General features: G+C 64.6%; 3 protein-coding genes across 7 annotated transcripts in view; 1 reads left to right on the top strand and 2 right to left on the bottom strand.

Moving 5' to 3' along the window:
• Window positions 1–702: 702 nt before the first annotated feature.
• LOC125132474 (cytochrome b-245 light chain) lies at window positions 703–7,036 on the top strand. The gene is made up of 6 exons (XM_047789754.1): window positions 703–859; window positions 3,583–3,652; window positions 3,940–4,014; window positions 4,136–4,219; window positions 4,677–4,758; window positions 6,620–7,036. Exons 1-6 carry the CDS (start codon window positions 802–804, stop codon window positions 6,827–6,829), a joined length of 579 nt encoding a protein of 192 aa, XP_047645710.1. The 5' UTR covers window positions 703–801; the 3' UTR covers window positions 6,830–7,036.
• A 1,884-nt stretch (window positions 7,037–8,920) lies between these two features.
• IL17C (interleukin 17C) lies at window positions 8,921–11,391 on the bottom strand. Its single transcript, XM_047789755.1, has 3 exons — window positions 10,677–11,391; window positions 10,052–10,365; window positions 8,921–9,755 (listed from the first exon to the last, which is right to left on the bottom strand). Exons 1-3 carry the CDS (start codon window positions 10,677–10,679, stop codon window positions 9,494–9,496), a joined length of 579 nt encoding a protein of 192 aa, XP_047645711.1. The 5' UTR covers window positions 10,680–11,391; the 3' UTR covers window positions 8,921–9,493.
• A 4,477-nt stretch (window positions 11,392–15,868) lies between these two features.
• Window positions 15,869–27,571, bottom strand: part of ZC3H18 (zinc finger CCCH-type containing 18) — a 51,557-nt gene continuing 39,854 nt past the window's right edge. For all 5 annotated transcript variants that reach the window (XM_047788873.1, XM_047788872.1, XM_047788870.1 and 2 more), the window contains 10 exons: window positions 22,729–22,920; window positions 21,959–22,084; window positions 21,393–21,494; window positions 20,135–20,278; window positions 19,828–19,887; window positions 19,035–19,195; window positions 18,654–18,853; window positions 18,254–18,350; window positions 17,426–17,522; window positions 15,869–16,720 (listed from right to left, as the gene is read on the bottom strand). In XM_047788873.1, coding sequence (XP_047644829.1) covers window positions 16,507–16,720; window positions 17,426–17,522; window positions 18,254–18,350; window positions 18,654–18,853; window positions 19,035–19,195; window positions 19,828–19,887; window positions 20,135–20,278; window positions 21,393–21,494; window positions 21,959–22,084; window positions 22,729–22,920 — 1,393 coding nt within the window. In that variant the 3' untranslated portion in view covers window positions 15,869–16,506. The remainder of the gene's footprint in view (window positions 16,721–17,425; window positions 17,523–18,253; window positions 18,351–18,653; window positions 18,854–19,034; window positions 19,196–19,827; window positions 19,888–20,134; window positions 20,279–21,392; window positions 21,495–21,958; window positions 22,085–22,728; window positions 22,921–27,571) is intronic.

The following is a 27,571-nucleotide window of genomic DNA, read 5'->3' on the forward strand; positions in this document are numbered from 1 at the left end:
AGGGCCACACCTGGCAGATGTGATCACTAAGGCTGACAAGCTGGGGACAAGGTCTGGGCCCAGGAAGGAGGGTGGGACACGGCTTTGCGGGCAGGAGGGCTGACGCGGCCGTCTGAACCCATAGGCCCTCCTTCCCAGGAAGCCGCTCTTCCGTGTCCCTCCCCACTGTCCTAACCGCCCTCTGACTCCTCCCAAGGGTCAGCCACCTGCTGGCTGGAGAGTGCTGACCTTGACCCTGCAGGGGGCGGAGGGAGGAGGCGGCAAAAGGCCAGGGCCTGGGCCTTCTGCATCCTGGACTTTCTCAGAAGCTCCCCAGACCCTCAACTTAACCCTTGAGCAAAGGGTTGCCCGCTGCCCGTGGTGGCCCAGGCCACCCCTGCCTTAGCGCAGGGCCCGGTGGGGTGGGGGCTGGGCCTGCACTGCACTGAGCTCCAGGGAGGGAGCCCCACGAGGCTGGGGCGTTGGGGGTCCTGGCCTGAGTCCCTGCTCCCTCTGCAGGAGTCTGCCGAGGCCAGGCTTCTGGGCCCGCCGAGGTGGAAGGCCTGGGTAGGCCGGGCAGGGCCCCTTCCTGAGCTTCTGGTGTGCTGGCCCTCGTGAAGGGGGCGGGGGCTAGGTTCCGCAGGCAGCCCTGGGACCCCGCCTGCTGGCCAGGCCTGTCACCTGGGGAACCCGGGCTGGGGCTGGGTGGTGGGTGGAGCCGGAACTGGGGGAACTGGGGGCGGAGCTGGAGGCAGGCAGAGCCCTGGGGCAGCGGGTGGAAGGGTCTGAGCTGCGTCTGGTGGTGCTGGCAGTGCCATCGCCATGGGACAGATCGAGTGGGCCATGTGGGCCAACGAGCAGGCGCTGGCGTCTGGCCTGAGTGAGTGGGGCCGGGGCTCCCACAACTGGGGGCTGCAGAGGGTGGCTGAGCCTGGAGCGCGGGCAGGCGGCAACCTGGCGGGGGCCGGGGGGTGGGGGGGAGGTTGGGGGGGTGGGAGGGAACAGGGCCCGGGTACCCCAGGGTGCAGGCTGAGGAAGCGGGGAAGGAGCAAAGGGGCAGGCTCGGGGTGGGGGGTACTGACGATCCAGGAAGTCGGCTGGAGGCCTAGAGACTGGATGTGCAGCTCGCGGCGGGCAGGAATCTGGGGGCTAGCGTTGGGAGCAGGCTGCAGCCACCAGAGCCAAGGCTTTGGGCTGTGGAAGGGGGTTTGAGGGCCCTCAGGCCCCCGCAGACCCATCATGCCCTACCCCCATCCTCTAATCTCCCCATTTCTCCGCTCCCCCAAAAGAGGAAGTTGCAGTCGGAGAAAAGGCGTTTTGCCCCCGCCCACCGCCCCCCAACCCCCGGTGGTTTCCGGAGAGTCACCGGCCAGCAGGGTTGGGAAAACCCAGCCTGATGCACCCCATGGCCCCTCCTACCCTGGAGTGGGGGCTCCCTCGCCCAGGACCACCCCTCTCTCTGGGGTCCAGCCCTGAGTCTGCTCAGGACACTGCACACGGCAGCTGTAAACGGCCCCCGTGCCCCCCTCCCACCCAGCTCCCAGGGCCTGCCTCTGGTGGGGGAGCAGGTCTGCAGCCTGTGCTGGGACGCACTGGGACGCACTGGGATGCTGGAACGTCTCAGGAGGGGCAGGGTCTGAGGCAAGAGGAAGCGGCTCAGGACTCTGCCCTCCCAGGAAGGCCCTGCACCCCCGGGGGAGTGGACGGACAAAGGGGAGGGAAATACAGGAAAGGGGGGGCCCTAGCCCACCACGGTCACCTGGGGCCCATCCCGGGGAGGAGAGCACAGGTGGTCACATTTGGGGGGTGCCCCCACAGTCTGCTCTGTGTCCAGGCAGGCCAGCCTGCCTCTGGTCTAGTCTCAGTGGGTCAGTGGGTGGCTCTCTCCTCACTTCTGCCCGGAGCGGTGACCTCAGGCTGCCCCCCATCCCCCAAGCACAGGTCAGCCGCGGCTCCACTTACGAGTACAACCCAGCTTCCTCTACCATCAAAGGACTTTTCCTCCTGACTCAGTACCAACTGGGCACCCAGGCACCCCGCAGCCCTCAATCCCCGCAATTGCAGGAAGCCCCACGGAGGCTGAGCACGCTCCCCTCCAGCCTCTCAGCCAGCCGGGAGCTCAAGGGCCAACTCCCCCGCTCACCTCTCAGCTCACATCCACCTGCTCTCAGAGCAGCCAGCCCCACCTACCCCCACCTAACATGCCCTCACGACAATGCAGCCCTGAGTCCCAGCCAGACCCGGAGGCCCTGCGTGCACCCCTGGCCTCTTGGCGCCTCTCCTGTTGACGACGAGGCTCAGGCCTAGGAAATGGCACCCCGGGACGCATGGACGTGGTGCTGCGCAAACCCAGGAAATGGCCCTTCCCTCCCGACAGACAGCTCGCAAAAGTGCTGACCGCACAGCAAGCGTGAAGGCGGCTGAGGTTGGGGGGGGGGGGCGTGCCGGGAGTCAGGGCTTTTACCCAGTGGGATCTGGGGATGAAGCTGAGCTGCACTCCTGAAGCCAGAGCTGGGGAGGGCTTGCCTGAACCAGAAACAGACCAGATCGCTCCCTCCAAGGAAACGGGCCATCTGCCACCGGAGTCCAGATGGGAAAGTCACCAACAAGACACAACGGCTGGAAACTCAGGCCTGCGTTGGGCTTGGCGCAGGGCTTCCCTCCCTCCCCCTGGGGCACAGGGACCACCAACCGGGTCGGGAGGGAAGGACAGTCCACTGACTGTTAACGATTAATAGTCAAGGGTAATTCGGGTGAGACTGGAGCTGCACATTCTAAGGTCCACACACGGTTCCGGAAGCGGAATCTTAAAGGTTGATCTAGTCAGCAGAAGGCAGCAGAAGCAACAAATAACTCTTGTTGAAGAGAAAAAGCAAATAAAACAAGGACTTATCTGCAATCTAGTGTTACAGCCACTATCAAATTGGTTCCGGTGTGAAAACTCGAGCTTTGTCAGCTTTTTCAAAACAGCCCCAAGCTGGAAACAAGTGGCATGTCCCAAAAGCGGGAGAGAGGGTAAAGAAATGGTTGATGGACACAGCAGAAGCTGCTGGACAAGCGAAGGAGTGAGTTGGTGCTCCCAGCAAACCACCACGTGGAGCCTGGACAAAGCACATTCCTAGATGCCAGGAAACTTGTACCTCAGGGAACCCCTGGAAATCCTGGGGACGGGGTGGCGCGGACCAGCCCGACACCGTGGGAGGGCTTCATGCCCCCGAGCCCCAGGCTTATGGTACCACCACCACGAAATTACTGGGGAGAAAAACCGCGATCCCGCAGCCCGCAGCACAGCCCCGCACAGAGCCAGGTAAAGGGCTGGGAGAGGCAGGCTCCGCCCAGGACGACAGCGACCACGAACCCCCAGCGAGGAGAATCGCGGGGCAGGTACATAATCCACAACCAACAGTGTAGCTGGAAATGCACAAAGCGGAGCCTCAAAGCGACAAGGTCACAGCTGAGCCGCCCCCGCGTGCCCGCAGCGGTCCTCGGCTCCCTCCCCCGCGCGGTGCCGCAAGGCTTCCCGCCCCTACACCTGCCGCGGTCCCTTCAGGAGGTGGCCAGGCCGCTGCGGGGCACCCACTAATGCTTCTCTTCTGCTCGCAGTCCTCATGACAGGGGGCATCGTGGCCACGGCCGGCCAGTTCACGCAGTGGCACCTGGGCACCTACTCCATGTATCCTTCCGCTGCTGCGCCCCGGGGGAGGGGGGGGCGGGGGGAGAGGGGAGAGGCTGCTGCCCCCCCCTCAGAAGCTCGGTGCCCCGAGCGGAGCCGCGTGGGCGAGGCAGGGGGGGCTCCGAGCAGGGACGCCGCAGACCCTCTCCCCGCGCCTGGGGCCTGGCAGGCGGGCGTGGCAGGGGTCGGCGCCCCCACCCCAAGGGCTGGATGCTGCGGCTCCCCTCTGCTCCCCTCAACCAGCCACCCTCCCTGCTGGGCCGGCGGCTCCTTGACTGCAGCGGCAGTGCGGCGGGCGTGTTGGTCTGCCTGCTGGAGTACCCCCGCGGGCGGAGGACCAAGGGCTCCACCATGGAGCGCTGGTAAGTACCCCTGCTGGGGGGTCCTTCGGGGGGGCGGACGAGGGGCCCAGCATCCACCCGACTGCCTGGGGTGCTCCGGGCTGCGCTGAGTGGACGCGTCTGCCTCCCTCCCTCTGCCCAGTGGACAGAAGTACATGACCAAAGTGGTGAAGGCGTTCGGGCCCCTCGCCAGGAACTACTACATCCGGGCCTTCCTGCACCTCGGGTGAGTCCCCGCCCGCCGGCCCGGGCTCCGCCGCACAGGCCTGCGCGGTCCGGGCGCAGAGGGGCCAGGGCCCTCCCAGGCTTCCCCAGACCTGCGTCCACACTGCTTGCACTGGAACAGTTCACCTCAACCCCAGGAGCTGCCATCAGGAATAATCAGGGCCGTGGGGGGACTGGGCCCGGCTGGGTTCTGCTCAGCGTCTCACCCTGCGCCCATCGCGGTGCCTCCGCGGCTGCTCCGCAGCCAGACTGGGCCCGAGCCCGAGTTAAGGGGAAAGGCGGGCAGAACAGCTCAGGGCCCCAAAGGTGGAAGCCTGCCCCCTGGCAGCGCTGGGTACGTCCTGTGTACAGCGTCCTGGGACAGCCCTGAGGTCCTGTGGTCTCTGACCCAGGCCCGGGGCCGCCAGTCCCCTCCTGACCGCCCTCCTGTCTCTCCCGTCCTCCCACCCCGTCCCCAGGCTGTCGGTACCTGCTGGCTTCCTGCTGGCCACCATCCTGGGCACAGCCTGCTTGGCCATCGCAAGCGGCATCTACCTGCTGGTGAGTGGCGTCCTCTGTGGTCAGCCCTGCTGGTCCTCGAGAACCTTGGGTCCCCGGCCGGCCCGCAGGCGGAGCGAAGGCCGGGAGCCTGCGACTTGTTCACGCGAGGACAGCGGCCGCGCAGCCTCCGTCCGAGGCACGGCTACTGTGCCGGCCCATCCCCAAGGCCCCCGTAATCCACACGGCAGCGCTTCGGGGCGGGGGGCAGGCGGCGGGTTCCACTTCCCAGACCAGCCACCAGAGAGGGGACGTGGCTGCATTGGGGTCCACTAATCAAACTCCTCTCGCCCGATTTGGGGTGCGGTGGGGAGCACGTCCTGGGGAGCTGGGAAGCTAGTGGGCAGGGCCGACGCCACGTGGAGAAACCGCCAGGGGTGCTTTGCCTGGAGTCGCGGTTGAGTAAATGCCGCTTGTTAGTAGGGACCTGCGTGAGCGGCGTGAGCGTGAGCGGCGTGAGCGTGGGCGGCGTGAGCGTGGGCGGCGTGAGCGTGGGCGGCGTGAGCGTGAGGCCCTGTCCGCAGCTGGGCGGAGGGCGGTGGGCGGCGGGGGCGGGGAGTGAGACTGCCCCGCCCCACGCGACCCCGGGCACAGACTGGCCCAGCCCGCGCTGCTCTGTGCCTGGTGCCCCCGGCTCGCCCCGCGCCCGCCCGCTGTCCCCGTCGTGGTGGCCAGCTTCCCAGAGTGAGGCCCCGGGCCTGGTGGTCCTCCCTTGGAGCCTCCGCTAATTACAGCTCTGGGCGTCCTCCTGGGCCTCGGCTGCCTGCGCGCCTTCTCCCTGAGCTCCCTGGGCTGCTGCCCGCGTCTCTGCGCTGTTCATGTGCAGGCCTCGCGTGTGTATGTGGGCATCCCGTGGGCGTCGTGGGCATCGTGGGCTTTCCCGCCCTTTCAGCGGAGCATCTCACTTGGTCCCCGACGTCTCACGTGGGGCGGAGGAACCGCAGTTTACCTCATTGATTTGCTTTATGGGTCGTGCTCTTTCAAAGTGCCCCTCCCCGCCCCAGGCCGTATTTTCCGCCTTCTCCTCTATCAGCAGCACGGTTGCACCTTTCCGGATGGTGTGCCAGTTTTTAAGTGAGGAGGTGTGATTATAGGTGTTTATTTTCTTCTCTTGCTTCGTAATTACAAGCTGCCCCGTGGTGTATGTTGGCCACCTGTTATGAGAAACTAACTGTCATCATCAGAGTTAAAGACGGGCATTCCCGGGTCCACCTGGCCTTGGCCAGAAGGCTGTGTTCTAGCAGGTTCCCTGCACTGCCCAGTCTTCCCTCCACGTGCCTGAGCCCCTGGCCGCCCTCCTGGGCCTGCCCCACCCAGAGCTGTTGGCCTCAGCTCAGCACTGGGCCATTCCGGCCTGGCCCTCAGGCCCCGTGATGAAGCCTGGTCTTGGGCTGGGGGCCTGGGAGTGGCCTCCAGAGGATCTTGCAGAAGCCCAGGGATTCAGCACCACCTCTCCCCTTGCAGGCCCCTCCCAGAGCCAGGTTCTACTGTGTGGCCTCAGGCCTTTTTTTTTTTTGGTCTTTTTAGGACCGCACCTGCGGCAAATGGAGGTTCCCAGGCTAGGGGTCGAATCAGAGCTACAGCTGCCGGCCTACGCCACAGCCACAGCAACGCGGGATCCTTAACCCACTGAGCGAGGCCAGGGATGAAACCTGCATCCTCATGGATCCTAGTCCGATTCGTTTCCACTGTGCCACGACGGGAACTCCCTCAGGGATGTCTCTTACTCTCTCTGAGCTGCACCTCAGGTCTTACCGAATTTGGCCTCTGTCCTGTCTCTAGGCAGGGATGGGGGAAGCATGTGGGCAGGGCGGGGCGGGGGTGGCCAGGAGGACCCCTGGCCCATTCCCTCCATGTCCCACAGGCAGCCATCCGTGGGGAACAGTGGACCCCCATCGAGCCCAAGCCTAAGGAGCGGCCACAGGTGGGTGGCACCATCAAGCAGCCGCCCAGCAACCCCCCACCCCGGCCCCCAGCCGAGGCCCGCAAGAAGCCAGGCGAGGAGGCAGTGGCAGGGGTCCCTACGGGGGGCCCCCAGGAAAACCCCATGCCAGTGACCGACGAGGTTGTGTGACCAGGGCCTCTAGTGGCTCCCCACCCTGCTGAAGCTTCAAGGGCTCTTTCTGCAGGAGGGCGGCATGTGTGGGAGGCCCCCGGCCCTGGGGCACCCCTTTCCTGCAGTCCCCTTTCGGGTTGACTGGTAGCAGTGCTGTCATCTTTCTAGGGGGCCTTGGGGTCTTGGTGAATCAGCTGTTTCATGAAATATGTATCTGGAATTCCATGTGTTTGCGTTTCTCCTTTGGAAAGGATTGTCCTGGGCCTAGGGGAGGGAGTGTGTGTGTCCCACCAGCTCCCCGACCCACCAGGATCCCCTGCTGTGCCCCTTAGACCACCGTGGGGCTGCTGTGCCAAGGGCGATGCCCACTCCTGACTTCCATCCATCTGCCAAGGTTGCCAAAACTGTGGCTGAACCAGACGTGTCCATGGCCCACGCGCAGCAAAGCCAGTCTCCCGACACAGGCTTGGGCGGGGCAAGTCCAGCGTTTACTGCCAGGTGCCAAGTGGGAGAGCAGGCAGCTTGTGTGCCAAAGACACCAACTCCTCGGTGGCTTTCACAGGGGGGAGGGGGTGGGGTGCAGTCAGTGGACCAGTGAACCCCAGGTTGCTCTGATAACACATACATGCACTGAAATTTACCCCCCCACACACATACTACCCCCCCCCCCCCGCCCCGCGCGCGTTTATACACACATGCACATACCAGCCACGGCAGAGCCCAAGTTTCGCCTGGCTTCAGCTCACATGCTCGCCTGGGAAGCTCCTTCCTCCTGGGCACCCACTCCCCCTCCCCCTGGAAAGGGCCTAAAGCCCTGGCCTCCTGCTGCCATGCTTTCAGAACCAGGGGTGAGGGGCACTCTGCCCCGCCAGCCAACACTCTGTCTTCAGCGTAAGTCCGATGGCCCCTCCACTCCCCCCCCCAGGCCGCTCCCAGCGCTGCCCTGTCCGCTCAGGACCCAGCTTCAGTCCACGGTGCTCCCTTGACCCCCAGGCACAGGCAGGCCGCCTCGGCCTCTGCACAGGCGGTCCCCTCGGCCTGGAACACTTGGCCCCACACGGCTACCCGGTTGTTCTCAGGTGGTCTCCACTGCAGCCCCTCTCCCTTCCCCGTCTCTGGTTCCTTCACCAGCAACCAGGCCGAGCGCGGGCTTCACTGCGTGGCCTGTGGCTGTCAGTCCCCAGGAGTCCGGTCTGCTCACTGCTCTGTCCCAGGGCTGGGCACATGGCAGAGAGTAAGTATGTGCTGACTGGAGAGTCAGTCCTTCCAGGATCAAGACAAAGAAAGGTCACCTCCTCCGGGAAGCCTTCTCTGATCCACCCCCTTCCTGGGCACTCGCACACAGTGTAGCCGTCAGTTGGAGGGTGAAAACGGCAGAGGTGTGGACGGCCGCCCTGCAGCTCCGCGGCCCACAGCGGCCCCTGGGCTGGCCAGGCCTGACCGTCACAGGGAGGGAAGTTCAGGCTCCAGAGGGGGGTGTTGCTGGCCCAGAACTGCCGAGCCCCTGAATGCAGTGCTCCGAAACGTGCCCTGAGCCAGGATGTGCTGCTGCGTGAGGCCAGGCGCCTGGCCTGTGGGTGCGGTCAGCTTGGCTGCCCCTTGTCTGGCAGGCCATCCATGGTGGGCAGAAGCTCAGGGGGGCGTCCAGAGCTGCTGGCGCCAACCCCCGCGAAATCACCCTCAGGGTGCCTGTCCCTGGGGCAGGGAGGGACGCCAGGGCCATGCCCATGCCAGTCAGGTCAGGGGAGGGCCGAGCTTTGGGAGCGAGGCCCATCCCCAGGCCGGGAGCCACCACATGGCCAGGTGGGCACCAGGCACACCTGGGCTCCACTCTGTTAAAACCATCCCTGAAAAAAGAAAGAAAAGGCGTTCCCGTCGCAGCTCAGCAGAAACAACCCCAACGAGCACCCGTGAGGACACAGGGGCGACCCTGGCCTCGCTCCGTGGGTGAAGGATCCGGCGTTGCCGTGAGCTGTGGTGTAGGTCGCAGACGCGGCTCGGATCCTCCGATCCTGTGGCTGTGGTGGAGGCTGGCGGCTGCAGCTCCAACTGGACCCCTAGCCTGGGAACCTCCACATGCCATGAATAGGAGCCTAAAAAGACAAAAAGAAAAAAAAAAACAAAAAAAAAACCCTGGGCTGGGCGCACTTGGGTTTGGGCACAGACCTCTCTGGAGGGGACATGCCAGAAGCGGGCAGCGGCTGCCTCTGCAGGACAGCTGGGCCCTCTTCCCCCGCTGCCCTCCGTCTGCTCCGTGCGACGCTGTGCTCTGGGGGCCGTGTCCATGAAAAAACACATTTTCATATGAAAAACGAATCATTGCTTTGGAGACACAGGGGTGCTTGTTCCAGGGGGCTGGGACGAGGGAGCCGGTGGCCAGCAATGGGGTGAGCGGTAAGGGGAGCTTGGGGGGCCGTGTGGGTGGAGGTGGCCGTCAACTGGTCGTCAGCTCCCAGAGCGAAAACGTGCCTTCCAGCCCAGCCGCTAACGCGGCAGCAGCGTGAACTAAGTCTCCCAGCATGGGGCCGGCCTGGTCTCCGCTGGAGGCTCCCACCTTGAAGCCTGGGGCCTCGGGACCCGCCCGGGGACCCCGGGGGCTCATAAATAAGCAATAAATACACAAGTAGGACAGGCCTCTCTGGAGAGAGCCTCCACTGGCCCGTCGGGGAGCCGAGCCAGTGGTCACTGGACAGACCTGGGCAGGACACAGGTACAGCCCACGGGCACGCGGATGAACTCGGCGTGGAAGGCGAAGGCCCCGGGCGTGGGCGCCCCCGCAGCGTCCCGGGAGCAGGGCTGGCGGCGCAGCACCAGCAGGCTCTGGGTCAGGGGCACGGAGTTGAGCGCGGCGGTCTCGCGGCCCGTCTTGGCGCTGATGCAGCCCTTGCACAGGCACTCGGCGAAGGCCAGCTTCTGCGGGTAGCGGCTCTCGTCCGTGTCCACGCTGCGGGCCAGATGGGGAGTCAGCGCCGGTGGGTGGCCAGTGCCTCCCGACCCGCCCACAGCCCCATGGCTGCCCCCACCCGCCCGGCCTTGCGGCGCAGATGCCGGCCCCCTGCCCAGCCCAGCGCCCTGCAGGGACGTGATGGGGCCCCGGGGTCCGAGGGCCGGCTGAGTCAGAGACCCGGCTGGAGAAGCTCAGCTGAGGGGCCCCGGCCCGGCGCCGCCCAGTTAGCGGCAAAGGCACCGAGGCTTGGGGGGCCCTGGGGGACCCCCACCCAGGGCACGGCCCACGCTCACCGGTATCTCCAGGGAGAGATGGAGCGCTGGTGGATGTCTGCTTCCAGCACCTCCTCGGGCTGCAGAACCTGGCACTGGATCCCGCCCGGGGACCCCGCCTGTCGCTTCCTGCGGCCTGCCGCCTCCAGGCTGGACACCAGGGCTACCGGCAAAGCCTGCTCCCACTTGGCAGCTCGAGCCAAAAGGTGTGGGGGGGCGTGGCCCAGGGACAGCTCCTCGGCCGAGTAGCAGCGCGGGGCCCCCGCCCGGAGTGGGGGGCTGTGGCGAGCCAGGCAGGCGGGCAGCCAGGCCAGAAGCAGGAGGCCAGGAGAGAGCTGGGGGATAGAGGGCGGGGGGTCAGGAGACCCTGGGAGGGGCCACCTCACTGCCAGCGCGCTCGCTCTGCTCCCTGTGGAAAGCCCCCCCACCCCCCCACAGTTGGGGAAACGGAGGCCCTGGGGCCTCTAGCCCCTCAGCCCCGCGCTCCGCTGCGCACCCGGGCTCCTGGGTCCTGGCTCCCGTTTCCCCCAACGTTGAAGGCCTTCCTGAGCCTTCTCCCAACATCCTCAGCCCGGAGGTCAGCCAACCAGCAACCGCTCAGGGCCAGCGGCACCGTCCAGGCGGGGCGCGGGGGCAGGAAGCTCACCATCGCGGCGGCGGCTGGGCTCCTAGCGCGTGTGCCCTGGCGGCTGCCCTGGCTGCTGCCGGCTCCTGGCGCCCTTTATACCTGCGGCCACACCTGGGGAAAATCCAGGCACCGCTTCCTCCTCGGGAAGCGCCTGGCTCCTCTTCCTCCTCCCGCCCTGCAAGTGACCCCTCCCCCGGCCCAGGGTGGGCCCACCTCCCAGTCCTCCTTCCTCCTTGGCACCCCACCCAGTGGGACCCTGGCCCGGGTCGAGTCCTTGCAAATGGGGCTGGGGATGGACCCAGCCTGGGCGATACTCTTGAACCTTCTGTGAAAGGGTTTCCGTCTAAGCGCCCTCCTGCAGCTTGCTTCTTTGATTCAACTTGTCTGTTGTGCTGTTTGGTCCGGGTGGCCTGGGGCGCTGGTGACCTGGGGTGGGTGGGGTGGGCCCTCCGTTGTGCTGCTGCCCAGTCTTCCGCCAGGGCTGGTCCCCCGTCCCCTCTCTGTCAGGTGCACGTCTGCATTTGCCTCCTCCTGCCCACACGGGGGAGCTGCCAGCAGAGCCTGGGGGCTGGGGGCCTGTGAGCGACCCCAGGTTTCTACGTTGGGCTGCTGTCGTTTTATTCAACACAACTCTAAGTCTGGGTGGAGGGGGTGACAACGCCTCGGAAACTTTAAAGCATGGTGCACCCTAAGAAGCACCTGCCTGGGGTGCTGCCTTTGTTAGCCTAAAAAGCACACAGACTGAGCCCAGGCCTGCAAAGGGCGGAATCACCCTGGGGTGGGCCCATCACCCTCCAAGGCTGAGGGCCCCGGCTGGCCTGGTCCTCTCGTCTGTGCCACGTCCGGCAGAGGAGAGCCAGGGCGTGGAGGTCTCCCCTCCTGCAAGCAGGAGCCGTGGACCCCACGGCTCTAAGTTGGGAAGCGCAGGCCCCGGGACAGGGAGGCGCCTGAGGTCACTGAAGGGCCTGCCGAGCCCTGGTCTGCAGGAAACGTTCTCGTGGCCAGCGTGCGTCCCCAGCGCGCCCCTGCTTCTTCCTGACAGACGCTGGCTAGTGGTACATGGGGCCCCCAGGCTGCTCCCGCCTGCCTCGGCCCTGCCCACAGCCATCCTCACTTCCTGCAAGGGGGCAGCAGCCTTGCAGGCTCTCCCCCCACGGGCTCAGGACAGGAGCTCAGCCTTTCACAGCTCTGGAGGCCAGGGGTGCCGGCCGGGCTGGTTCCTTCTGGGTCTCTGCCTCTCTCTCGCCTTCCGGTGGCACCCGGTGTTCCCTGGCTTGTAAACACATCAGCGCAGCCTCTGCGTGCCTCGCCCTGCTGTCTCTCCTGTGTCTCCTGAGAACACATCCCTCTCACCCAGGCCAGTCTCACGCCCTGCTCTGAATCCTGCCTGCGCAGGCCCTTCCCTCAGACAAAGGTGCAGTCCCCTGGGCACTGGGCTGGGACCGCAAGCTGTGTGGGGGCACGACTGAGCTCTGATGGCAGCTGCCAGGCCAGATGCTCCCGCCCCAAGACCAGCTCTCAACGGAGCTGAGGCCTGCCTTCCTGCAGGGCCTCCACGGCTCCAAGTTCCAGTCCCTCTTGCCCTGGCCCGGGAGGCAGTGAGCCCCCGGTGCCGACAGGTGGGTCAGCAGAGCAGGGCGCCCAAGCCTGGCACCGACCCCTGGGGGAGAACAGGGAGGGGGCAGGGTGTGTCTCTTTCCGAGGGGCTGAGGTTCAGCATTTTCTGTCTGTTCCCAACAGCCGAACAGGAGGTTGCGTCTGGGACAAACCCTGGGGCCAGGCCCCAGCCTCCTTCCTCCCTGGTACCCTTCTGTGGGGTCCTGGGGACAAGCTGCCTGAGGGCACCTGCAGCTTGGCTGGGGCTGGGGTCGCTGAGTGCCGGCCCGGAAGAACCCAAGGCGAGGCCCAGCCAGCGCCTCATTCCTGCGGGTGGCTGAGCCAAGCACACGAGCACCGTGTTGGGCAAGACTGGAAAGGAAGCTGCACGAGGAAGGCGTCTCAGAGGAGGTGTCCCAGAAGGCCCGCCCTCAAAGCACGCCCACCACACCCCGCCCCACGGACCACACCCATTCACCCAGGCTCCGGGATCCCTGCTTGGGAAGATGCAGGACAAGGATGGAGAGTCAAGGAGTGGGAGGTGGGGGTGCAGGAGGGGGCTGGATGGAGACAGACCAGACACAGGCAGAGTCAGAGGCAGATGGAAGGGCAGGGGAGAGGGCACAGGGCAGAGCCAGGGCAGGAAGGCAGAAACACAGGGGACGCAGGGACAGACTCACCAGGCCAGTCCCTCTGGGTGCCTCTGATGTGGCCCAGCTAGTGGCTCAGAGCCCTTTTGGCCCAGGCTGGACAGGAGCTTCCCAAGTGGGCCTGGGTTGGGAGGTGGCCTGCAGGAAGGGTTTGCTCCAGGCTCCTCCAGCTCCAGGCTGAGAACAATCTCCTGAAGAAAAGCCCAACATGGAGGAGGCCCAAGGCAGGCCTCAGACCCTGTCTGTGAAGTTGGGGTGGCAATAGCCTTCCCCCTTTCCTCCTGTGGCTGGTCGTGCGACCACTGGAGCCTCAGGCAGCCCTTTCCACAGCTGTTTTCCTGTGCACCCCAACTCCACACTGTCAGTCAGGAACGGCCTGTCCGTCTCATCCTTGCCAGGGCCTGCACTTCCCTCTGCCCAGCTCCGGAGGCCCTCCTGCTGATGGAGGCTGACCACAGCCCGCAGGGGCTGGGCGATGGTGGGCGCTGCCACCAGGAGAGCTGGCCAGGCGGCAGAGAGAGGAATGGGTGGGGGTGGGCACAGGGCTGGTGCAGGAAGGCGCGTCTGAGCACCCGAGGTGGGGTGCCAGCTGCGGTGGCGGGATGGGACTGGTGATCGGCAGGGGCTGGTGTCACCCCCACGGCTAGAAACCCCCAGGAACTTGACTTTGCCTGAGCGAGCTTCCCATTAGCATGATGCGTTCTCTCCCGACGCTGCAGATATTTTACATCTGAGCGACAGAGTCAAAAACCGAAAACTCTTTTTCACCCATCCAAGAGCAAAGGAAGGAGCGGGCGCACTCGAGGCAGGAAAGCAGCCCGGCCTGGGATGGGTGTGGCACGCGGGGGTGGGGTGATGGCCCCCAGCAGCAGTGTTGCTGGGCGCCAGGGTTTAGTGACCCCCGGACCAAGGCCTGCCCTCTGGGCGGGGAGATGGTCCTAAAACCTGACCCCTCCCCTTGAGAAGAGGAGAGCCGAGCCCCTCCAGTCCACACTGGGGGAACACACTCCGAAGACTCTGGGCCACAAGGCGAGGGAGGGCCTGAGGGGCCGGGCAGGTCTGGCCTGAGCTGCTGGAGGAAGTGAGGCCCAGCTGGGTCAGAGTTGAAAAGAACAGGAAACAGCGTGTGCAAAGGCCCTGGGGTGGGAGGAAGGCCAGCAGGTGGGGCGGGGCAGGGGGGGGGGTCTGGTGGGAGCAGTCTGGGAGGCAGCCACCGAGCTTCCCGCCCTCGGCACGGTAATGGCCTGGCAGCACCTCAGCCCTCAGGCCCCTGGAGGGTAGAGGGCGGGAACCCATCACACAGCAGAGCCTCCATGCGGCCTGGGGAGAGCTGGCTCGGGGCGTGGCTCTCACCCGCCCGGGACTGGCCCGGCCCTGAGGTGGCAAGTGCAAACCTGGTTTACTGCTCGTGTTTTTGGTCGTTTTCTTTTCCTCTTTTTTCGTCTTTTTAGGGGCCGCACCTGTGGCAAATGGAGGTTCCCAGGCGAGGGGTCGAATCGGAGCAGTAGCCACTGGCCTATGCCACAGCCACAGCAACACAGGATCCAAGCCATGTCTGTAATCTACACCGCAGCTCACAGCAATGCCAGATCCTTAACCCACGGAGCAAGGCCAGGGACCAAACCCGCAACCTCATGGCTCCGGGTTGCGTTTGTTAACCACTAAGCCTCAACAGGAACTCCTTTCTTCTTTTTTTGGGGGGCCAAACCTGCGGCATATGGAAGTTCCCAGGCTAGGGGTTGACTCAGAGCTGTAGCCACCAGCCTACACCACAGCCACAGCAAGGCGGGACCCAAGCCATGTCTGCAAACTTCACCACAGCTCACAGCAACACTGGACCCTTAAGCCACTGAGCAAGGCCAGGGATCGAACCTGTGTCCTCGTGGATACGAGTCAGGCTTGTTACCACTGAGCCACGACAGGAGCTCTATTGGAAGCTGCTAGTTTAAACCCCGCTTTGGTGCAGGGAAACAGGCCCGGGGGGGTGAGGGGTGAGTCAGCCGGGCGGGGGGTGCAGTCTGTGCGGGAGACTCACCGTGGGCTCCTGGCTCCAGAGGCCGTCACTGCCCAGCTGGCTGGGGGGGGGGGGCGGGACGTGGGGCCGGGCTGTCACTGAGGAGGTCCTGGATTCTGGCTCCGTGTCCTTGAAGGCCGCCCATTCGGAGAATGGGAGTTCCCTTTGCACCTGGCTTTGACCCAACGGCAAATCAGATAAGTCCTGACAAATTGCCCAGACACACGATTGGGGCCAGTGACTCAAGAGGCATCGCGTGTGTCGTTCTGGGGGCGGGTGTGGCCGGTGCTGGAAACCGTCCACTCGGGAGGCCCCGGGGCTCGGGAGCCCAGCCAGGGACGCCCACTCCCGCCGGCTCTCCCGCCCGTGCTCCCGCGGCCGCAGGGCCTGGCGCACGGGGCACAGCGCCTCAGGATGGTCTTGGCAGAGCGCAGCTCCCCAGGGCTCCGGGGGCGCATCTGCAGGTACTCACGGAACTTGCTCTAGAGTCAGTCATCAAAGGGCAGGGGGCTGCCAGGGCCAGTGGGGCAGCGGGAGGCCCCCGGCATCGCTCCCCAAGCTTAGCCCGCGAGGAAGGGTGTCCCTCAGGTGGCTCTGGCTCCTCTGGGGCTCTCGGGAACACAGGCCTGTCCCCGCTACGCAGCGAGCCGGGGGCAGAAAGAACTGGCCCAGAGCCCGCTGCTGGGGAAGGCGGCCTCTGGCTGTGGCAGGGGGGCTTGCCTGGGCAGCGCGGAGGCCAGTGCTCAGCAGGGGCGGGGCTGGGGGGCAGAGGCCCAGTGCCTTCGGGAAACGCTCCCAGCTCCAGGGACACCGGCCTGGGCCTCCTGGAGGGAGCCCGTGTCCTTGGCCTCCATCAGCCAGGGGCCCAGTGGGCATCTCGGGCAGCCGGGGGGGGCGGGCAGAGGTCGAGGCCTGGGCACAGGCAAACATCACCACCAGGGCAAGAAAGCTGCTTATCAAAATATTTTATTTGAGGAGACCCTCAAAAAGGACCCTCCACATCTTGCAGACGCCCAACCTTACCCTCGGCCTTGCTTTTTTTGGTCTTTTGTGGGTTTTTTTCTTCCTTTTTAAATCAACTAAAACAATTTGATGCTTAAAATAAAAGATAGGAGTATTTCCCAATCAGACTTTAGTCAAGAATATATATATTTTTGATCCTGGGGAGGCGGGAACGCTGGGGGCGGGGTGGACGCTCGGCAGCACGTGGTGTTCCTGGCGACAGTGGGGTCAGGTGCTGAGGACACGGCGTGGCGGTGGGGACGCCTGACCCCGCCTGACCGGAGGGGGGGAAGATGGGCGTCTGGGGCTCATAATTTACATAAAATCGGCGTCGGGCCTGGAGCGCGGCCGCCTGCCCGGCGCCCACCTCGCGGGACTTCTGCGCCAGGAAGGGGCTGGTTCGGTCTGGGATTCAGCGTCATCTTCGTTACACGTGTGGCTTCTTTTCCAGCTGAGAAACTTTTTTTTTCTTTTTTCATTTTTAAAAAGAATCACAGCCAAAGTGAGATATGAACTGCAAAATCCAAAATGGCTGCGCTTACCCTACAGATAAAAACAGGAGAGTCCCCGCCCGGGCAGTGCCGGGCTACACCTTCCCCGGGATCTTGGCCCGCTTGCGGGCGATGGCGTCCTCCACGGCCTTGAGCTGCTTCAGCAGCTCCTCGCGCCGCGACAGCGTGCTGGCCTTCCCTGACTTGCTGCCGGCGGCCGTGGTGGCGGCGCTGCTGGTGTCCGAGGCTTTGCCGGGCACGCTGGTGACCTTGCTGGAGCTCTTAGACGGCGGTGACAGCGGGCGCTTCCTGCGGGGGCGGGGAGGCCGTCAGAGGGTCTGAGGGTCCCGGCCAGGCGGAGACACGAGGCCCAGCCTGGGCCCGGACCCCGCGGCAGCTGGACCTGCCCAGCGGGCGGAGGCCCCCCCCCCCCCCCCCCCGCCCGTGGATGACGGCCTGGCTGCGACCCTGCTTCTGGCGTCTCCGCTTCCCCTCCTGCTCTGTTGTGGAGCAGAGACTGGGCGGGTGAGGACGTGGCATCCCGGGCTCACCGGGGGCCCCGCTAACGTGTTCCTCCCGCTCTGGTCCCGTAAGCAGCTCAGGCTGCTGTGAGGTGGAGCTGCACGCCCTGCTGCGAGCCGGCTCCAGGCAGTGCTGCGGGCCGAGGGCCGGGGTGGGGTGTGGGTGCTGCATCTGCTTGCCCCTGCCCCGCCACAGGTCCCTTCCTGTCTGGCCTCCGACCCACAGCAGGGGTGCAGGAGCATGGAGACTCAGCCCACCTCCCGGGAAAGGAGAGCTGTCCCCGTTCTGGGCCCCACATGGGAGGGAGGAAGCGAAGCGCTGCCTCCATGGGGCCCCTGGTCTTCCTCGGCCGGGAGCTGTGCCCTGGGTCATTTGTCATCTGGACACAGGGCCGGCCACCCTCTCGCCGCAGGGCCTCCACCCGCAAGAAGCTTGCTGGCTCTAGCGGGGCAAAGGAGCCAACGTGGTGTGCCCAGGCATGGGGGCACTCACCTGTCTGTCGGGCCCCCGGGGGCCTTGGAATTCTGGCCCCTCTGCCGCTCCGGCTTCGGGGAGCTGAGTCTGCCACCTGACTTCCGGTCCCGAGAACCTGGGCAACAACGGACAAGGTGAGAGCAGTGTCACAGGGCCCTGGCACGGCTGCCCCACGTTCACAGGGAGACGGGGGCAGGGCGACGAGCAAGGCTCCGAGAGCCGACCTCTACTCTGGGTTGTGGTTTCTCGAGACAGCCTCACGAGAGGCCACCGAGCCCTCAACATCCAGCGCCCTCCTTCCTGGCCTTGGAGACTCGTGTGTGCCCCCAGGTGGGAAACAAAAGGCAGGGCAGCGAAAAAGCCACCAGCAAACCCTAGGGCAGCAGAGCCTGCGCAGAGAGCAGGCAGCATGGGGGCTGCGTCCCCGCGGTGTGCTGGGCCCAGGTGGGTGGGCTTCAGGGGTGCATGAAGGGGGTCGCTGGGCCACTCGCCCTTCTTCTCAGGGGCTTCCGGGGTCTGTGGCGCTAGTTAGAGCCAGCCACAGGAGGTTCTGCCCGGCCCGGGGCAGCAGGCTGTCTCCTGGCTGTGATCAGCCACAAGAGGTTGTGAAAAACAAAAGTCAATGCCGCTCCTGCTAAATCCTTTTTCTGTTTGGAAAATACAGTTACTCTCTGTTAAAGATCTTATCTGTGTCAAAAGAACAAGGGCTTGTTACCGTCATTTTAAAGTAAGTATTTAAGTCCTTCCCGCTTCCAACCTTTCGTGCTGTCAGTATCAACAGGCACGACCCCCAACCCCAAGCCCTTGGGGACCCCAACACTGTCCAGGGGCAGCCGGGAAGCTCACCTCGGTCTGGGGAGAGGTTCGCCCGCTTGGCTGGGGGCGGACTCTGCCTGTCCTTGTCCGAGGGCTCGTAGCGCTTCCTGCTCCCTTTCTCGGCAGCCTGTAACGGGCAAGCAGGGAGGCTGGAGTGGGCGCCCCCAGGGGCCTCTGCGCCACGTGGCCCAGAGGGAGGCAGGGCCCACGGGTTCGAGGCCGTCATGCGGGGGATGAGACTCCAGCTTCCCAGCGCCTTGGGCGCTGTGGACACTAAGTCCACTGCACTCCCTGCCCCAGGGCGGCGGGAGGGAGGGCCGGGTGCATGGTCTCCGGCAGGGGGCTCCCACGTCTGAGGCGGTCAGCAGGGGGCTCCCGTGTCGCCCGCCGTGGGTCGCTGGAGCCCCGGCAGTGGTGCCCCTGGCCTCACCTTGTTCAGCAGTGTCAACTTGATCTCCTTGTGGGCGACGAACGTGGCCTGCGGGGGCTGCCCGGGCGGCGCCTGTTGTGGGGGCGTGGGCTGCTGGGAGGACCTGCCGCCCGCAGAGGGCCTCGAGGCTCTGGGCGGCTGTGTGGACGGATCCCGTTTCCGCTTCTCTGCTTTCGCACCATCTTCCTTCTTAGGTTTTCCTGCGGAGGGAAACGCCCCGTCACGGCCTCTGTTCCAGGGAGGCGGCCGCCTGTGTGCCATCTCTGGGAGGTAGCACCAGCCGGGCGCTGTGTACAGGCAGCGGCACGCAGACGCCGCTCTGCGAAAGGGCGTGGGTGTGCCCGTCCACTGCAGTCACGCTGAGGGGACACGGGCCCCTACCTTTCTCCTTCTTGGTCTGGGCTGGGGTGGGGGACCGCGAGCTGGCGGAGGACACGGGGCTGGCCAGGTCGGCGTACATGTCGTCCGAGTCCACGCTGTGCGCGGAGCTGCTGCTCGACGTGGCGCTGGACACCGAGGACACGCTGCTCACACTCAGGGACCTGGAAAACACGAGCACGTCTGCGGCCACGTGGCCCCGAACCACGACCCTGCAGTCTCCTCCCAGGGAAGGGGGCCCGGCCAGCCTGAGACTTCTGGGGCTCCGTGCAGGTCACGGTGACTGTGCAGTGGGGCGGGGACACATGACCAGGAGCGACCAGAGACAGCACCGAGCCCCCTGTGGGACCACACACAGCAGCGGGAGGGGGTGGCCCGCAGGGCGAGCAGATGCCGCGACGGGGGTGCCTGGCCGTCACAGCTCACGCTGTGCAAGGATGCGCCCCTGTGAGAGAACCCCAACCGCTGTGTCCCAAGGCGGGCAGATGCCGCGTGTCTGTGGCCCAATCCCGCTGGGACAGACGTGGGCACACGTACAACCTGCCAGCGCCTGGAAACACGAGCTAGAGGCAGGGAGTCCGACGGCGTGCTAAGCGCTCTGCGCGCTCTCTTCTTAGCTTCTACGGGCTGCCCCCCAAACGCCCCTGCTGGACAGGCCGGGGCAGGACTTGGCCTTGGTGGAGACGCTCCACGACGGGTAGGGGGCCACGCGCCAGCCACAGACCGCCCACACCAGAGGTGGCCTCGCCCAGGGTCAGCTGGACCCGACTGGGGCCACAAACAGGCTGATAATGACCTGGATCTGGAGCTGGAGCCACTGTAGCTGCTGCCGCTGCCGCTGCCGCTGCCTGTCCGCCTGCAACGCAACCAAGAGCCCGGCCATCACATCCCCGTGGCACCCAGACGTTTGTGCCCTGGGCAGTGGGCAGACAGGACTTCCCCTCAAAGTGGACCGAGCACACCCGGGTCAGCTCCCCAGCCCCACCGCCTCCAGCAGGGAGCACATGCCCCTCGCGGCCGTCAGCTCATGGGGAAACCGAGGCTCAGGGACAGACACCTGGCACATGGACAAGTGTCCCTGGCCTTTGCGGCCCTGTACTCACCTCCTGGGGGGGGTCCTGGTCTGCCGCTCCCTCCTCCTAGCTTCCCGGGGGTCTCCGGGCTTGGCGGGCTCAGGGGCTGGAGCCGTGGTTTTGGGGGCCTGCGGTGGGGCTGGTGGCAGGGCTGGCTTCTTTACCAGCTTCTCTCTGTGACATGAGACAGAGGCAGGTCAGACCTCCCAGCCGGCTGGCCACAGGCTCATGTACTGGTGTCCATGCTTCCCGCCGACCCCACGCCACACGGGGCGTCACCCTGCCTCCCCCCTGGAGCAGTGCAAGGAAGACAGGCCATCGGAAGGGGCCTGGAAGGGTGCTGGGTGCTCGTGCGAGGAGACCACACAGCAGCTGGCAGCCTAGCCCCAGAGCTCCTCTTGAGTGTTAGCCCTGAACGCTCCGGCCAAGTGCTGCACAGCCACTGCCTGGGTGACCCACCAGCAAAGCTGATGCCAGCGGGAATGGGGCTTGGGTTAAAGGGAGCAGGGAGAAGTCCAGGTCTGTGCCGAGGCAGCCGGAGACGCTATCTGTATAAAGGGCTCCCACTGCGGCTCAGAGGGTAATGAACTCGACTAGTGTCCATGAGGATGTGGGTTTGATCCCTGGCCTTGCTCAGTGGGTTAAAGATCCGGCGTTGCCGTGAGCCGTGGTATAGGTTGAGGACGTGGCTCAGATCCTGGCAGTAGCTCTGATTCGACCCCTAGCCTGGGAACCTCCACATGCTGCAAGTGAGACCCTAGAAAGCAAACAAACAAAAAACGTGGATGGCCTCCCACCCAGCGGTGTGGCTTAGGTGGATGCCGTGTCTGGGACATAAATTGTACCCTGATACCATTTTTTGTGGGGGGGGAAGCTATGCCTGTGGCACGTGAAGGTTCCTGGGCCAGAGACTGAACCCCTTGCTGCAGCTGTAAGCAGAGCCACAGCAGTGGCAGTGCTGGACCCTTAATCCACAGAGCCGCCAGGGAACTCCCACTGCCCATCTTTAACAGTGAGCCGCCCAGGACTCCCTGAGCACAGCGGAGTCTCGGGCGCAGGGCCCACTCCCACTCCGGGGGACCTTGGTTGAGGCTGCACCCCAACACTGTGTGCTGGCTGTTGTGAGGTTCATGTGCCAAGATGTAGGTGCTTCCAATCTCTCACGTCGTCACATCTGTCAACCAGAGTCAGCTAATTCCTGGAGCAGCTGAGAAGGGGAGGGACAGAGGGCCGGGCCGCTGCTGAGGGCGCAGATGTGGGGGCGCGAGGAGGCAGGCCGGACACTCACCCGGCCTTGGTGGGAGGCGGAGCTGGCTCCCCCTTGGTTCTGAGAGGCCTGTGCGGGGAAGGCGTCGGGGACGCAGATGGGGACGAGGAGAAGGACCGGGACCTGGAGAGAAGAGAGGCGTGAGGGGGCCCGCACAGCATAGGGGGCTGCGTGCGAGGCGCAGCTGGGCGGGAGGGAGGTGCCCACGCAGCCTCCGCCCGTCCTGTGCCTCACTGGAGCCCGTGCCCTCTCCCACCCGGCCAACACCCCGAAACTCTCTCCATGCCCTGAAGAGGTTGCCTAGTTCAAGGGCAGAAAGCCGTCCTCTGATCTCAGGAGCCGGGCAGCAGCGCTCTCTGCGAGGAAGGGAACGGCCTGCAGCTGAGCGCCCCCAACAGGGCTGGCGCACGTGCCCAGCCTGAGCTGTGTTGGAACGTGACCCGCCACGTGTGGCCCGTGCAGCACAGCCCCAAACCAGGGTCCTGGCCGGCTGCTGCGCAGAACTCCCCACGGCACCCCTCACCTGGGAAGCCTGAAGGCCTGGACAGTGCCCCCCTCCCGGCACCTGCTGGGCCTCGGGGACGCACCTGGACCGGCTGCCTGAGAACGAGCTGTGTCTGGAAGACCGGCTGGAGTAGGAGCTGTAGGACGAGGACCGGGACCGGGACCGGGAGGAGCCAGAGCCGGAGTAGGATGACGACCGAGACGACGACCTGGAGGGCGGGGCGAGAGAGGCTTGCTCCGCCCGCCCCGCAGAGACCCCGCCCCCTGTGGCTCCGCCCGCCCCGCAGAGACCCCGCCCCCTGCGGCCCCGCCTGTGGACCTGCTGCGGTCCAGACCCCCTCAGGGGAACGGCATCTAGGAACCAAGGCCTGGGTGCGGCTGTGCTCACTGTGGCTGGTGACAGGGGCCCCAGGCCCCCGGGGGTAAGGCAGGACGCGGGGGCCTGCCTGTAGGGTGTCTGCCCCCGCAGACACACGCGAGTCCATCCCTCTGCCCGTCCGTGCAAACCGTGTGTCCCCAGACAGCTCCACAGGCTGCCCCTGGCCCTCTTCAGGGGACCCGGCTCTCCGCCCCCACAGCAGCCAGCCCCCTGCGTCTGTGCAAACCCAGTGCCCACGGCTTCCAGACGCTCCCAGACTCCCAAGAGAGACCGGCGGACCGACGGGGCGTGGGGTCGGCCTGCAGACCCCTTCTGGCCCTGTGCCGGGCAGGTCTCCGCTCCACCGCGGCCTCCTGACCTGGGGGCACATGAAGCCCCTCCGCGTGCCAAGTGTCGGTCGCGGCCGCCGGCGCTGCTCTGGACCCCCGCTCACCTCCCAGCACCCCCGGCAGTGGCGGCCAGCGGCCTCCTCACCTGGAGGAGTTGGAGGCAGAGGCTGACGAGGCGGATGTTTTCCGACGCCGCCGAGCCCGGCTGGGGGAGACGGACACCCCGAGTTTCTTCTTGGGAGACTTGGACCGGCGCCAGGGGTCCTTCCACTCGTCGGCTCTCTTCACCTGGGGCCCTGCAGAGGCCGCCTCCTTCTTTGGTGGCTCAGCTTGACGGCTGAAATCACAGAGGGGTCAGCAAGCCTGGGCCCCCGCGCATGAGACGGCACCGCCGCGGGTACCAGAGTGTGAGGGGAGACAGCGATGGAACCGGCTCAGGCCAGGGACGCCCGGCAGCAGGCAGGCGATGCTCCGCCAACAGCAGATGCGTGGGCCGGCCCCGCGAGGGCTTCTGCCAGGGCGGCGGTCTCCGGCCGCCCCGAGCTGCCCTGCTGCCTTCCCCGCGGCAGGGACGGGGCAGGGGCGGCCTCGCCCAGCACGCTCCTGCCAGAGCCGCCAGGCGCAGGGTGCCCGGCCAGCACTTGGGAAGCTCAGGGGGTCAAAGAACGACTCGTTTTCAAGCACGGCAGAAACTGGAAACATAGAGGACAAGCCCGGAGGCGGCTTCGTTCTCGTGGGTCTCATTCACCCAAAGGACACTCTCCCCGCAGAGACGCGATCAGAGACGGTGGGCGGCAGCGTGACGGGTAGAGCAGCCGGAGGGGGAGCCGGCGCGGCACCTGCCCGGCCCTCCGCAACCCGCCCTGCCAGACAGCCAGGGGAGCACCCGGGTCCCCAGGGTGTGCGCAAGGGGCAAGGCCCCGCAGCAGCAGCGCGGCAACAGGAGCAGGCTCCGCTCCCGGCCGTGGGCCCGTGCCCCACCCAGAACAGCCCTGCCACACACGAGACGGAGCCCGGGGGCCCAGCAGAGCGGACGGCACGTCCACAGGAGGGTGTCTGCCAGCCCGGCCTCGCGGAGTCTTCCTGAACCACGAAATCCCAGAGGAGCTCCCGTCGCGGCTCAGCGGTAACGAAACTGACTAGTACCCATGAGGACGCAAGTTCGATTCCTGGCCTTGCTCCGTGGGTTAAGGATCCTGCGTTGCTGTGGCTGTGGTGTAGGCCGGCAGCTGTAGCTCGGATTCGACCCCTAGCCCGGGAACCTCCATCTGCCGCACGTGCAGCCCTAAAATGCAAAGAAGAAAAAAAAAGAAAAGAAAAGAAAATCACACTGGAAGTAAGAATGGGGAGATGTGACCCCTTATCTCCCTCTCCAGGGACAGCCACCATGCAGCATCTCTCAACTGCCTCCCCACCTGTGCCGTGTCTTCCACAGTGAACGCTCTAAGCACAGCCAGGGTAGGCTGCCTGGGGACGGCTCCGCCCGGGACTCTACCCACGCCAGCCGCCTGTGGACCCACGAGTCTCCCTGACAAAGCAGTCAGTTCACGGTCAGCTGTCACAATCTGGACATTTCTCTACTGTGAGCTGTTTCTGACTCTGTGTTAAAAAGCACAGAGAACATTAAAACCACCTTCTTTTTGGCTGCACTTGCAGCATATGGAAGTTTCCAAGCTGGGAATCTGAGCCACAGCTGCAGTAACACTGTGTCCTTAACCCACTGTGCCACGCTGGGAACTCCTCAAATCCGCTTTAAACCTAAGTGCTGGCGGAGAGCATGTCTCTTCAAGGACAAATCCCTCACGCGTGGGTCAGCGGGCCAAGGAGCGGAGCACTTCACAGGCCCTGGAAGCCATCCGACGTCTTCCCCGAGCAGCAAACATTTTACACTCGGGGCGCGCGGGGCGGGGGGTACACACGCACCTGCTTTCTGTCCCTCTCAACAATTCTAGCTTCCTGGGTAGCCAGGGGAACGCCTCGTCACCACCCAGAGAAGAGCAGACCCAAACCCTGGCAGCGACAGGCACAGCAACGGGCACCTGCTGGCCGGGAGGCCCCCTGGGGTTTGGGATGTGCCTTGTTTGCTGTTTCTCTAGGAAGCTCTTCACCTAGGAAGGCACAGTCCCCAGGGAGAACCTGGTGTGTCCCGGCTGCCGGCCCGCAGACCGGATGCCCCACTTCCCTTACCCGAGTGGCCTGTGGGCGATGCCCCCCGAGGCACGTGTATTCTTGCTGAGGGCCGCGCGCACATCCGTCTGCCTCTCACCTGCGCACAGGACCTCGACACAGTTACAGCGCCTGATACACAGAGGTTTCTGGCCGTGGCCCCGCCTGCTCATCCGCAGAACGACTTCAGCAGCGCCATCGGCCCTGCAGATTTGTTTGTTTGCTTTTGTCTTTCCAGGGCTGCCCCTGCGGTACACCCAGGTTCCCAGGCTAGGGGTCGAATGGAAGCTACAGCTGCCGGCCTACACCACAGCTCACGGCAAAGCTGGATCCTCAATCCACTGAGCGAGGCCAAGGACCGAACCCGCATCCTCATGGATACTGGTCGGATTCTTAACCCGATGAACCACCACGGGAACGCCCTGGAGATAGATGTTCAGTCACTGTAAGTTCTGCACCACGGCATCTAGCTAAACTGCATCATAGCACATGAAAACCACTGTCTGGCGGATATTTTCAGAACAGTTCCATTGATCAACCCACCAACCAGCAAGTTCCACGCCTACTTGCTACGCGTCGCACGCCAGGGGCAACACCCAACATTTAAAATCACCCTAACGACACGCTAAGTTGAGGCATAAAATCCCCATCATCTCAGGCCCAAGCGCTGGGCGTCACTGCCCCATCCGCTCTTGTGTGTCCCCTGAGCAGCCTTGCCCTGTAGGGAAGTGACACCCGGCGACTCCAGCCTATCCCAGCCGCCCCAAGCTGCTTTCACCTTTACGCTGCCCGTGCCTCTCTCACTTTAAAAAGGCAACAGGAAGCGGAACCCTTGGTCCCGGGGTTTCTCATGAGTCGTGAGAACGGCCTGGCTCTGTCAGCCTGGAGCCCTTGGGCAGAGGGAGCGAGAGGTGTGAGGTCTGACGCAGCTGTATCAGCACTGACAGCTCTGCTGCAGCCCCGGGGAAGCTGGAAAGAACCAGAACCCCGTCCCCATCACAGCATCAAAAAAAGTCACTTGTGGCCAGAGAGAGGTGGCCACCGCAGGCCCCCCAGCCTCTGAGAGTCACTGTCTCCTTGCGAGCTCGGCAAATAAGATTATCTGGCTGTTTTAAGGGCATCCCTCGCAGCGGACTCTCCGGGCTGGTGCCGTGGACGCGGGCCTGAGAGCTCCCATCAGCTCCAAGCCAGCTCCACGCAGACGGTGCTGCCAGCCAGCGCTACCTGTCCCCTGAAGGGCTGGGGGCCCCCGGGAATCGGGATCCTGCTCAGCAGATGCATATTCCCCAGAAGGTGGCAAACTGGGCTCCTGATTTTAACTAGTACAGAGAAAACTTTCTTTATTTACTTACTTATTTATTTTTGTCCTTTTGTCTTTTTAGGGTCACACCCGCGGCACATGGAGTGTCCCAGGCTAGGGATCTAAATGGGGCTGCAGCCGCTGGCCTACACCACAGCCACGCCAACGCCAGATCCCAGCCGCGTCTGCGACCTACACCACAGCTCACGGCCACGCTGGATCCTTAACCCACTGAGCGAGGCCAGGGATTGAACCCGCAACCTCACGGCTCCTAGACAGATTCGTTTCCGCTGTGCCACGACAGGACCTCCCGAGAAAACTTTTTCCTTTTTGACTTTGTCTCTATGGTGACTCACCAGTAGGAAGGACTTGGTGCTGGCTGTACGGTAAGAAGATAAAATTTCCTTTTACAATGTGTTTCAGCTGAAGAGGTGGAAATATTCAGAAACACATACACAAACACGACATGGTGGCACCTGGTTACAGGAATGCACCCTGAGGGGCTGTCGCCTCTGCAGACTCCCATGTCCCCTGACCAGGGACCCAAAGCAGGAAGAATGACTGGGTGAACAACCAACAGGGCTCATGAAAAGTCCCACCTGGGAACCATGCCCCGACCCACAGGGCAGGGAGGGAAGGGGTGGGTCCCAGATGCTGGCGCCCGGGGAGTGCGGCCCAGGCAAGAGCACGGTGGCCTCTCCAGACACCCCCCCCCGTCCTCCTCACTTTTCAGAACGTTCTCCAAACTCCCCTACACCGTTACCTCTGCCAGTGGTTCCCCGGGGTCAAGGAACTTCTGCAAACGGTCTCCACCCTCACAGGCAGAAGCCCTCCCTCCCCACTGGCCCGAGGGGCTGCAGGGCGAAAGGCTCCGTCTTCCTCCACCAACCGGGACCCGGAAACGCCCCTCAGGAGGCACAGCGACAGAGGACAGCCTTGGGCCGGCACCTCTGCTTTCCGACAAGGCCCCAGAGGAAGCACAGAGACACGGGCCAGGCAAGCAGCAGCGGCACTGAAATGCAGAGCAGCAGGTGCCAGGCTTCCCCACGGCCACTTCACGATGGGGACACTGGGAGGGAGGACTGTCGGCAATGCTGGCGTCAAAAACTGGCGGCAGAGTACCGCCTCACAGCTGCCAGAACGGCCAGCATCACAAAAGGCTGCAAACAGTAAGTGCTGGAGAGGGTGTGGGGAAAAGGGAACCCTATTGCACTGCTGGCGGAAAGTAAACTGGTGCAGCCACTGTGGAGAACAGCACGGAGGTTCCTCAGAAAACTAAAGATAGAAGCATCACTGGATCCAGCAACCCCACTCCCGGGCGTCTACCCAGAGAAAAGCATGACTCGCAAAGACACATGGACCCCAGTGTTCACTGCAGCCCTCTATACAACAGCCAAGACACGGAAGCAACCTAAATGTCCATCGACAGAGGAGCGGATCAGGAAGATGTGGTGCATATACACAGTGTGGTACACACAGTGGAATACCACTCAGCTGTGAAAAGGAGAGAAAGGCATTTGCA

The sequence above is a fragment of the Phacochoerus africanus genome, chromosome 8 (genome assembly GCF_016906955.1).
Source record: "Phacochoerus africanus isolate WHEZ1 chromosome 8, ROS_Pafr_v1, whole genome shotgun sequence".
In the NCBI taxonomy this organism is placed as follows: Eukaryota; Metazoa; Chordata; class Mammalia; order Artiodactyla; family Suidae; genus Phacochoerus; species Phacochoerus africanus.